This window comes from Gobius niger, assembly GCF_951799975.1.
Source record: "Gobius niger genome assembly, chromosome: 13".
NCBI classification, from domain to species: domain Eukaryota; kingdom Metazoa; phylum Chordata; class Actinopteri; order Gobiiformes; family Gobiidae; genus Gobius; species Gobius niger.
Genome location: NC_136864.1, coordinates 21,529,875 through 21,542,067, shown reverse-complemented (window position 1 = coordinate 21,542,067; position 12,193 = coordinate 21,529,875). Strand labels below are relative to the sequence as shown.

General features: G+C 39.8%; 1 protein-coding gene across 4 annotated transcripts in view; it reads right to left on the bottom strand.

Moving 5' to 3' along the window:
* Window positions 1–7,831, bottom strand: part of kmt2cb (lysine (K)-specific methyltransferase 2Cb) — a 38,669-nt gene extending 30,838 nt beyond the window's left edge. For all 4 annotated transcript variants that reach the window (XM_079568996.1, XM_079568997.1, XM_079568999.1 and 1 more), the window contains exons 1-3: window positions 7,140–7,831; window positions 4,177–4,362; window positions 383–471 (exon numbers count right to left, since the gene is read on the bottom strand). In XM_079568996.1, coding sequence (XP_079425122.1) covers window positions 383–471; window positions 4,177–4,361 — 274 coding nt within the window. In that variant the 5' untranslated portion in view covers window position 4,362; window positions 7,140–7,831. The remainder of the gene's footprint in view (window positions 1–382; window positions 472–4,176; window positions 4,363–7,139) is intronic.
* Between the last annotated feature and the right edge of the window lie 4,362 nt (window positions 7,832–12,193).

Sequence of the window (12,193 nt, the reverse complement as noted above, 5' to 3'; positions counted from 1 at the left end):
ACTGATGTATGAGAACGTGAAGCATGATCATGTGATGAGATGTACATAAAAAGGCACATATACGAGTCTGGAGAGACTGATGGGATTTTAAAAAGCTTTTAGAGGGCATTAGCCTTGGGCTCTTTCCCACTGCACCTCAATGCCAATTTCAAGCAGAGGAGAGATGGAAGTAGTAACAGAAGGGAAAAAACAGCCGTAGAGCTTCACGGCTAAGGCTAAACCCTTTCAATTATAGTCCTCAAGTAGAAGCATGGGGTGCTAGGAGAAAGCGCTCACCCACCCTTCTCCAGGAGAGGGAGTCTTCTCTAGCTTGATGGTATTATCCACAGAGAGCTCAGAGTCAGGCCTCCATATGCTGACGGTTATGAATAAAAGCATGTACCTGTGTCCTGCGGGCCTATGGTCTCGCTGAGCTCAGGCCCGTCCACACTGTCCTCCTCATCCACAGAAGCTCTCCCTCTGGTGCGTCCTCTGAGAAAAAGAAAACAGTTACCAAGTGTTCCTGTTAGAGACAAGATGCTCCATCAGTAAGTTCATAAGTAACACACTGTTGCTCCAACCCAGAACAAAAGGCTGTAATCACAGGAGAAGTCCAGCGGATCTACTGAAATGAAAAGTTGAGCTTCCCTTTACAGTTTTACATGAATACAGGATGGAACTAACATGGTAAATGGTCATTTACACTTTACACTGGGTTAGGGATGACCATGGCCTATTTGTCTTTCCTGTTTCCATGTAATAACTACCATGTACCTTTTAGGTACCATGCCATTTCCTTCCCCTTACTATGATATTAGTGCCGTGAAAGGTAGTGCTACCTCTTCAAAATATGCTACTGAATAACATTCATAAATAAATACATAGGTAAATGAAAACAATTTTAAAAGGATTGCCCTAGTGAGATGAACCATAGCAGATACCTTTAACTGTGCAAAAATCATTTGCACAGTAATGTCCATGGGGATGGACAAACTTCCCAAAGATTTATTTTCTACCTTGTTTGAATAAACTAAACTATATTTTACAATATTAAAGCAATAGGTATAATAGTATAAGTTGTCATTTTTGTTTTGTAAATGTGTAGCAGCATAATTAGCTTCACCAATGACAATTGGCAGAAGATTGAAATAAATGGATTTTGTGATTTTGCGAACTCAAATCTTGCAACAATTCAGCTTTTGGCGCAAACGTCTGTCGTTTACATCAAGGAACAAACCTCTGGGTAACACTTCATACAGACTGGTGCTGCTGATGTACATTACAATGTTGTAAGTTTAATTTGATTGAACACTGTATATCATATTATAATGTATTTCATTGTTAGAATAAACACTGCTGCCGGTTACTAATGTGCATCAGGTTGTGTAATGACCAACAGGACCTTCATAAGTATGTATTCATTGTGATCCAAGTTAAATGGCAACATAAACAGTTTGTGAGGTAGCTCACACTCCCCTTAAGAAATGCAGGTCTCTGAGGAGTAGAGAAAGATACAGCATTTGGAACACAGGGAGGAAGCGGATGGCGAAAGGGGGTGGGGTCATTTTTTATGCCACTGGAGAGGAAAAACTGGAATTGGTTCAAATCCATACAAGCCCCTCCTTCTAAATTACTTCCATTTGAAATACAACTCAAAAGCGATAAGATACATCCCACATCACGACATACATGGTTACATTAATTTAGATTAATATAACAAGAGCTCAGTTTTCCCTAATTGCAAACAGTCTTTTTCCCCACACTTAAAATAACAAATTGTTAATACAATTCAATTTATATATACACAGTAATAAACACAACCCAATGCTTGTAAAATGTTCCTTTTGACCATCAGAATAAATGTGCATTTTAAAATAGAGCTTTATAATACAGCATTTAAACATAATTATAGCCTGATCATTAGATATTGCAAAGACAAACGTTTTTGTCTTTTTCTTTAACCAGCATCCAGCCTCATGCCCAGGACAACTTATCCCCCACTGCTCCACCATGGGGAGAGTGGGAGAGGGAAAAAAAAAAAAAAAGAAAAGGTGAAAATAATGCTGGGGTAAGTAGTTCCAGCTCAGAGAGGGCTGCAACCAAATCCCAACATGGATCCACAGGAGACGGACTGACAAGCAGATGGAGCGTGGGCAAATCTAGTAAATTCCAAGAGCCAGGTTTACAAGAGCAATTTCTGACACATCCCCTTTTGCCACGCACATTAACTTTTGACAGTTTGCCATTTTTAACATTCACTTTATCCACTGGAAGCATATTCGTGCTACTATAATGCTCTAAACATGTTCAAACCGTTGTGGTGAATACCTGTCCTCGGACTAATACAAACTGAACTAGGAGCGTTCGTAAGCATTCGAGTAATTCTGTAAACTCTACTGTACAGAATTATTCGACCCAAGTTTCTGCGCAAAATACAACTCGTTTTGAAATAAAAATCAATCAGAAGAAAGAAAGATGGGAAACAAAAGTAAAGTCATAAGATGAAACTGAATTTCAGATTTCCAACCTGAGGCATGGCGTTACGACTAGAGAATTGGGCTACCATACAGTGTAGAGCCATTCATTATGCATGCCCTGTAATGTAAAAACTGTGTCTATCATGTGTAATAAAAGCCACCAGCCACATTTTGCATTTTAGAAAAAGCGTATTTTGTGCAATTGGTCACAAATACTATTGTGTGTATTGTGATTAATGAAGGGTAGGGATGTACATACCGTACATTTTTTTCAATACCAGTACTTTAACCATACTTTGAGGAAAATGGGACAACAATGGGCAAAAAAAAAAAGAAAACATGGGTAGAAAATAAGGAATAAATGGAAAAAAAAAAAAAACTAGAAAGAATTAGGGGGGGGATTATGTATTTGAACTGAAACAACCAAGTCACTAGCGTTAATGCTGTCCCTGAACCAACAGCATCAAAACTTGGATCTAAAGATCCATCCATCCATCCATCTTCTTCCACTGCCGGGTTTGTGGGGACAGCTGTTGGAGCTGCCCAAATCATATTGCACCTGCCCCTCATGGCTCCTTCTGTAGGTGGGCCCACGGAAGGACAGCCTCATGATTCTGTGTTGGTCTCTAATAAGGGGCTTCTGAACCACTCTTTGACCCGTCACCTAGGACCTGTTTGTCATGGGAGACCCTACCAGGGGCATGAAGCCCCAGACAACAGAGCTCCCAGGATCATTTGGGTGCTCAAATGGGTGCCACCTGAACGCGGTGCATTTCGAGGAGGGCAGATCTAAAGATATATGATTTGCTTCAGTACTTTCTTACGATACTTCTTTCGTTTAGTACCATACTGGTATTGTTTAACAGTACTCAGCCCTAGTGAAGGAAACAAACAATTCTTACCAATTTACAGTAAGATATATGTGTACTCCTAGAACCTTCTGGTTCAGCTGAAACTACTGATACTGAGCACATTTTGTGAGTAGGGGAAAGCTGCAGACCCAGAGCCGGGACAGATCTACCGTGAAGCGAATCCACCGTGATAGTGCTCCCTCTGCTGGATAAGGCAGATCTAGACCGATCAACATTTAGGAAGGTTGATGTTGATTGATGTTGATCTGGGCTAGTTACTTCATTTTTTTCCATGAAAACAAAACAAAATTCATATGAACTAATTTGGAAAGTGTAATTAGATGCTTCTGTTGATTGATAAAGATAACGTAACTTCGAACAGTATACAAATTGCTTGTTATTTTTGTTCCTAAACGATCCTAATCTTAACCTAACCCTAGCAACCCTAACCCTAATCTTAACCTACCCCTAATTCTAACGATTTTAAACTAAACCTAACAATAATTGTAAGACATAAATTATTAACAAATAATACCGTCGTGGATCTGCTCCTACCAGCGGAGGGCGCACTATCACGGCGGATCCGCCTCACAGTCATGGATCTGTCTAGGCTCCAGGTCTGCAGCTATTACTGCATTTTGTGCTTGAGTTTAAAGTTAGGGTAAAACATATAAAGGTTTAAAGGACAGCCTTTGTTGCTCTGGCATCATGGCTCTCTTGCACGTCTAGTTCTTTGAAGAACTTTCAGATATTAACAACTTTCACTGAATTGTTCAAAATCAAAAATAGCACATGAAAAATATTATTTTTCTGTCATTTCAATCAGTTTAAAAGGGTGTTAGCCATGTGAATTAAATGTAAAAACATACTTTTTTCTGCTCTTGGATGAGGACGGCGGTGGTGCCTGTGGAAGGGTGGCTGCATCCTTACGGGGCCTGCCTCGCGGCCGCTTATCAACATGGGCAGGACTTTCTGTGGATGTGGCCCCTGCACTGCTGGTCGGCAGTGAGGGTCCCTGGTCAGAGGGCTCCACAGTCTTTTCCTCTGATGACATTCTGAAACACAAAAACAGACAGTTTGCATCAAAATGTTCATAATGGCCAACATTCTATAAAAGCTATCACGGTTAGGTTAGATTATATATAAATATAGCAAAGCTTAAACAGAGAAAGTTGGCTGATTAAAAGGCTACAGGTCCAACATAATAGAGATAATAATGATGTAACAAACACCATATAGTGTAACAAACACTATATGGAGGTTTCTAAGGCCGATGCTGGTATGCATGGCCGATATTTGTGTCCACTTTTCCCAATGTCTTGTCTATAAACCTGTGTATCTAAACTGTAAACTGTGTCAGTGTTGTTCTGTGACAGCAGGGGGCACTGTATGAGGGGCATAAGGCTGATTTACCAAGACATTCATGTTTAGTAGGTACTTCAGAGGGAGCTTGATCTAAAGACAAAAAACAGCAGATTCTAAAACAAAGAAAAAAACGGTAAGTCTGTCTCTAATGGTTCGAAATTAGAAGCAAAAGTCTGCAACAAAAATATAATCTGAGGTGAACAAACTTGTAACCGATTCTCATTGCAATGTTTTTCAGTTCTCCTAGGGCCTAGGAAGTTGTGGGAGGGTTCATTTCAAAGGAATCGGGCCGATATGTAGGTATTTTACAATATCTGCGAACAGCCAATCTAATGTCAATAAAATCCAATATCTACGTAAAGTGATTGGAAAACGCTCAGTCAGAGCTTAAAAATGAGCCCACAACTTCCGAGGCCTCAGGGGAGCTGAGTAACATTGCGATGAAAGGTTACAAGTTTGTACACCTCGGATCATATTTTATATATTATTTGTTGCAGACTTTTGCTTATAATTAAAAAGCATAAAGAGATAGAGACTTACCATTTTTAGTTTTATAATCTGCCGATTGTTGCCTTTAAAACGCGCTGCCTCTGAGGTATCTACTAAACAGGAATGTCTTGAATAAATCAGCCCTGATAAATCAGACAAGACATTTGGAAAAATCTGCCAAAAATATTGGCCATGCATATCGGCACTGACCAATAAAAATCCCCAAAAATCTGCATCGACTTTAGGAAAACCCATTTCGACCAACATCTGTGTTTGTCACCTGCTGAGGCTGCAATAGAGCCTCATTAAGCCACTAGATCCATAGATTTTGGTGTTTGACGCCTCTAGAGATAATCAAACCTCTAGCACCAAATCATACACTGAGTCTTTGCCATTGCTGCCCCCACTCACTCACTCACTCACTCACTCACTCACTCACTCACTCACTCACTCACTCACTCACTCACTCACTCACTCACTCACTCACTCACTCACTCACTCACTCACTCACTCACTCACTCACTCACTCACTCCAGAAACTCAGACTCACCGATCAATTAAGAAAAAATATCCTCAAAAATCACTGCCTGTCTCAGTTGCCTAAAACCGACAATAATATTCAATCTTATGTTTTGTCTTGTCTGTTTGATCTGTGAAGCATATTTGAGTTTCTTTGAAAAATGCTATATAAATCTACATATCATTATCATCAAGGATATATTACTAGTTTGTATTTACCATAATAGCCATGTGTGAAGTGCTTCCTGTGACTTGTGTCATGTGAAAAGCACTATACAAATAAGCTTCCATTCAATGTGGGGAGGCAGCTCAAGTGCAGAGGAATAGCGGTCTACATTTCCATAGAATATTAAAAAAAAACCTTGGTAATTGAAAGGAAATCGTCAGATTTTGACTATTGGCCTGACTATCTGGAGATGGGTCCCATGGCCCTGCATCCGTGCAGGAGCACACATAAAGCACTTTACTTTTACTGTACCTATGTGGTAATCTGTCAAACTATTAGTAAGTTATATTATTTTTATTTACCCACTTTTAGAAGTTGATTATGTCAGGTGTTGCTTCAAAGCTTTTGTGGACTGTGGGTTATACCCAAATTAAAGAAGTAATTGGGTATAACCCACACTTGGGGAAGTCAAGCATTATTACAAGGAGGATTTTCCTTATTAACTTTATCATTATTAATGGGGCACATAAGGTGAGGAGCCGGCACCTGGTAAGCATTACCATCCCCTATTGGTACAGTGTGAAAGATGCTAGCGTTAGCTTTTGTTAACTCAAGTCAAGCCGGGCACAAAGCCGATGCACAGCTAACCACAGCTAGCCTGTTGTCGAACTCTGGTGCCTTTCCCATCAAGGCACAGTTATCAGATATACAAGAGTAAATGGTTTCTATGTTGTTATTAACACAGGATGGCACGCGACATAAACAATAAGCAGAACTTTGGAAGTGGTCATTATCAGGAAAAGCAAACAGGTTAACATCTGGTTGTTGGCAAACAACTCGTCTTCCTGAACCGCTATGCCGACCAACCAAGACGCCAGAACTAACTAATCTGGATGGATAAAATTGCAAAATGACATTTATATTGCGTAATAACTCTTCTTAACTGTTCGCAAGCATACGGTGCCCAACTAACACAAAGACTGGTCTACTGAATGAAACGGAACTGTTCAGAGGCACATTAATGATGCTTCAATGTACAATAGCTTTACTCACAGCACAACGAGTAACTCATAGTGTTAACGTTTTTAGTTTAACCAATGTTAGCAACTTTGTGTTCATGATAACAGTTCTTAATTGAACCGGAGATCGCTTGAGTCAATTGTTAAACTTCTGGTTATTGACCAAGGCGATGACAAACCCCCAAGATTTGAGTTGATGTGCGTAATGTTGCCTTCCATTAAGCGCCACTTTAACAACAGTAATGGAAATTATACAGTTATGTTTTCAACGTACCTTCCAGCCCTATGAATATAGACTCATCCTCTTCATGCCCAAAATACTGGGGATGAAACGACGCACTTCACCCAGCTTGTTAGCGAGCAGGCTAAAAGAGCTAGCTAGCTTCTTTCCAATGAAGCAACACTGCACTTCTCAATAATGCATACTCGAAATATTCCGATATTGCAGTATTATCACCACGTTTTCCCATTTGATGCAGAGACAAATAGTGTAAATCCAACAAAACCCCGCTTCGGTGGCATTTGGAGGATCACTTTCCTTTCTCCAATGACAGCTGTCGACGCACACGAGTTAGTGTTATATAGCTAGTTGGTGTTAGCCACCCAAGTATTCAGTCAACAGTTTTACAATCCATATGCCAGGCCAGAATCCAAGGTGGTGAAGTCTCTTCAGAAATTAAAGTTTGTACACAAATCCTCGTGAATGCACCACGACAGTGATGCGTAAAGGCTCTGTTGGCAACTGGTCCCAATTTCTTCAGCTGCGCCAAGCTGCAAGACCAAGCGGCCAGTTCACAGAGTCTCTCAGCCAGCTTTCCACGCAGGAACAACCGTCTCCTGACACACGTAACAAGAACATAACCACGCCAAATACACCATTCACCACTGCGGATGTGTTGCGGGAATATTAGGAATTATTCTATCCCCAAATCAAGTTGAAAATGACGCTTCGGTATAGTCAGTAACGGTGGCCATATCTAATGATAAGTGGCACCAAAGCACACCCCTCTATGTGACTCAAAAACTAGATCCCGCTCCCTCAACACAGGTACTATCCCTAGCGGTTTTTAATCCGCCACAGCGCCACAGATTAATGTAATTTCGTCTGTTTATTACATATTTCAATGTGTCGATAACATATTGGGATAAAAATCTGGCAAGACCCCCCCTTGGCAATTTCTTCAAAATACTCTCTGACCCGGCGGAGGGATATGGGCATTTAGTAAATAAAATAATGGCTGGGGTGAGGCGGAAAAAATGGCCTGGAGTCGCGCAGGGAATAGACTTTCAGCGGGGTGGACTCTGGCTGTTCGCAAAAATGCTGCTGTTTACAACAACAAATGAAATATAACAAATAACCTTCACATCCCACAGACTCGTTTACTTGCCTATAATAAAAGATAGGCTTCATCGGATTGTTTAGGAAGATGATTAATCTCAAAAGATACCTAATATTAATGTTATCCACTGGGGATACAAATTATTAACCTGGCCAGCCATACTCACTTATTTCTCTTATTTCTATTCGAAAGAATGTCGTCTCCAGTTTAGAATAAACACAGTTTAGAATAAACAGAGGAGAATAGTTTGGCGTGCCACTAGTTACACATTTCGTCACAACGTGCCGGCCTGCCAGATAGTAGGCTAATGTTTTTAATTTAGGCCAGTTATGAAATTCAACTTTAATAGCCTATAGTATGTGATAGATAATATGCCAATAACCTGCTGCCCTATACAAGCCATGCCCCGCTATTCTGAACTGTGAGCGCCCCCTGCTGGCTAATGTAGAGTAGTGGTCACCTCGTGCAAGCCTATAAGAGTGGGTCACATGCTTATTTAGATAATATTTTTCCCATGTAGAGCTACTGTGTTTGACGTCTTTTACTTTTATTTTAATATATAATCAAATGTGCCCTTAAAACTATTAATATTTCATTTTTATGATTTATTAGCAAGCCTCCCTGCCTGCTTGTACCAGCCCTACTCCAAAACTGCATCACCCATGCATCAAAACATGCCAATTCTTTATTTGGATATTTAGAAGAAGAAGAAAAAAGCCATCCCGATCACATTAAGGTTTCGAGCTGTTAACTGCAGTTATTTGAAGGACCAGAGCCGTTTCTCATTTCATGGGGGCCTTATGCAAAATAGCCTACTGTTTGTGGGCCCATATTTACAAATGCACTTTTTACTTGAGCAGGCTAATATTGTGAAGAAAAAGTACCAGTGTTTGTCATAGATTTCAGATAAGAGCTCTGGCCATGCCTTTCTATTTTTCCTTCTTTTTTTTTAAAATGTATATATATATGAATTTTCTCAATGAATTAGGCATGCCATTTGGCTTGTATAATACCATACTTCACGCACCCTCATAAAGAGATGAGGACAGTCATATAGATGCAGCAGTGTTAGTATGATTAAGAAATTACTTTGGCAATAAGGAGGGAGATGATAATACTGGATTACCTCTAACTTTAATTTTCATAATTTACATGCTTATGGCCATTTTATGTAGAAAAAAAAGTATAGCCTAATTTGTCATATTTATTCAGAATCTTTTAAACTGCCCCAAATCTGTAATCCCATTGTATGTCGTCTACTGTAATTCTGTCCATTAATCCTTGCCACTATTCCGACAGTGACTAAGTATCTTCTGAGTCATGGTATTTTAACTGAGGGTCAAAGGTGTCACTTTCCCATTTATGACTTCTGTGCTGGCTCCATTTACACCACACAACGCCATTGACCTAATTACCTGGAAAAGGTGCTAAGGCAAAGACTTGTGAGCCTGTTGTGGCCAACACCAAACAATTGTCAGCTCCCCCACCTAAAGTACTCCATGATAAGAAAGCGTTACCCTGGCCAGCCATACAAAATACCACAAGGCACAGGCAGGGGGCAGCATGTCTCCATTGTCAACGACTTGAAGGTAGGATTTCTTCAACTATTTAGAATCAAGAATGCAGATTTGCTTTGTGCAGCATCATATTTTGACTTACTGTGGTGTCTTCTTCATACTGCATGGTCTAAAGTTATTTATTCAGCTTGTACGGATGTGAACACAAGTTCTCCTACAGTTCAAAAACGAATACAGGCAAAAACCAAAATGAAAAACACTTCCTCTGTCTTGCTTTGGTGAAGTCCAACTCTTTTAGGTTCTTCTTTTAAATTCTGTTGAGGCTCTAAAAGAGATGTTTGACGATCATCAGTCAATTACATAATGATGATGACGATATTAGCCTATTTACTAAACTTGTGACCACTTTTTAAACAGATCTGATAACTCAAGAACTAAAACCATTCAGGTTATTAGGCAATTTGATCAAATCCCTCATTTCTCATAACATTTATGAGATCAATGAATTGCTAAATAGAGCAATTGCATGCTGTGCAATGCTGAAGGAGTTTTTTCTTGGCTGTTGAGTTTAATTGCCACCATTTGGCAAACAGCGCTAAAGACATATTCACAAAGAAGAGCAATTCAGGACAAAATAAATAGATATCTCTGACTGTGGGCTTACACAATGGTGTAAATTGGAGTGGAGAGATGGAAATGATGCTACAGTGCATGGCCTCTTATCCACTAGGGGCCCAGCATAGACATCTACCATTGAGGGCCCCTATGATAATCATTATGATTATGTGCATGATCATATTAAGTTGTAATTCTAACCATGTAGGGCAGTGTTTCCCAACCAGGGGTATGGGGACCCCTGCGGGTACTTGAGTACTTTGGATCGCATCAGATTGAAAAAAAAAAGCAAAGGAAAAAAGAGAAGTTATTTTTCAGGCAGGATCCTTAAGATTGGCGCTATAAATTGATGGCTTAGGGGTCTCCAAGTAAACTTCCCCTGGGGCCACAGTATATCAGGAATCTATTGCCAGGGTCCATAAACAAAAGTGCCGGTAAAATATGTTTTGATTGGGAATATACTATTGAGGAAACTTTTTTTTCCATAAATGAATAATAATGAGCCTGACCGGACTGAAGCTTCATAAAAACGACTGAAACTTGAATTTCACTTTACCAGCCTGTGTCACAAGTTTCAGCTACACTGTATTTATTCACTCCAGCACTCAGTGGTGGTAAGCTACTATTGTAGCCACAGCCGCCCTGGGGCAGACTGTCCATTTACCACGTGGCTGTAATGTGTTGTTTATATCCTCATCTCTTAATATGTCAGTGCCCTCTGCTGGACACGTGTGGAATTGTGAGCATTCAGGTTATTACATAACTACATAACTCTGCACCGGAATCGAGAGACTTACTTTTTCTTTTCTTTTTTCTTTTTTACATACTCAGGAACTTGTGCTCTACAAATCAGACTTTTTTTTTTTTTTTTACATGGCTTAAGGGGTACATAGGATAAAAAAAAAGGTTGGGAAAAAGGTGGGTGCAGTGACAGAAGCCAGTGGTATTGGCAGGCACAGAACAACAGCGTGGCATATACAGTCCGTGAGCAGATGGAGGATATTAATACAATAAAGACAGAAACATGAAACCAGATGCAGGATAGGTTCATTGTCTGAAGCACAACACGTACCACTTCATCTATTGTCAGTCAGTTTACAAACCAGACATTTTTAGTCAGTAGAATTCTCTGACATCTAGGAGTTTGAAGGCTCTTTGACTCATCAAAGGGAAAAGTGCCTCAAAACGTTTAGTTGGACTGCTATTATACTTTTTTACCTATGTGATTGTGAATGTGTCGTCGCCCACTGCTCCTTATGGGTCATCCTAGCGGTGTCGAAGGATTAAATGCAGAGGACAAATTTCATTGTACAGTGTTGTATAATGATAAAAATGACAAAATAAAGCACCTTATCCTTAACCTTAATTCAATGTCAGTCTTTGTTGCATCGTTTAAATGAAAAAGAGGAGGGAACTTAACTGTGTTGAGACTTTACCTTGTTAGTCTGGATCTATAAAAGCTTCAATTCATTTTACTTAATATACAATTTAGTGCATTACAGTTCAACTAGAAGACTTGTCTAGACAAGTAGCCTAAGTATGAGTGTAATCAATACGACCACAATGTGTTGGGTGTTTGCGTCTCCAGATCCTGTAAATAAACTCCCAATCTCCTGCCTGACATCTAGAGAGTTCAGCGTTTCCTTGACAACCTTATGAGCAATGACTCGACATAGAACAACACCATTTTTTATATGAAGAAAATTGAAAAAAAAAAGTGCTTATCTCAAGGAAAAAACTTGCTACATGTTCTCCCCGGTCCTGCCACTCTTTGTCACATTGATCCAATGACCTTGAATGTCACTTTGAACTGAAAGTGTTTGCATAGCAGAGTTATTTTTGAACAGATAAAAGCA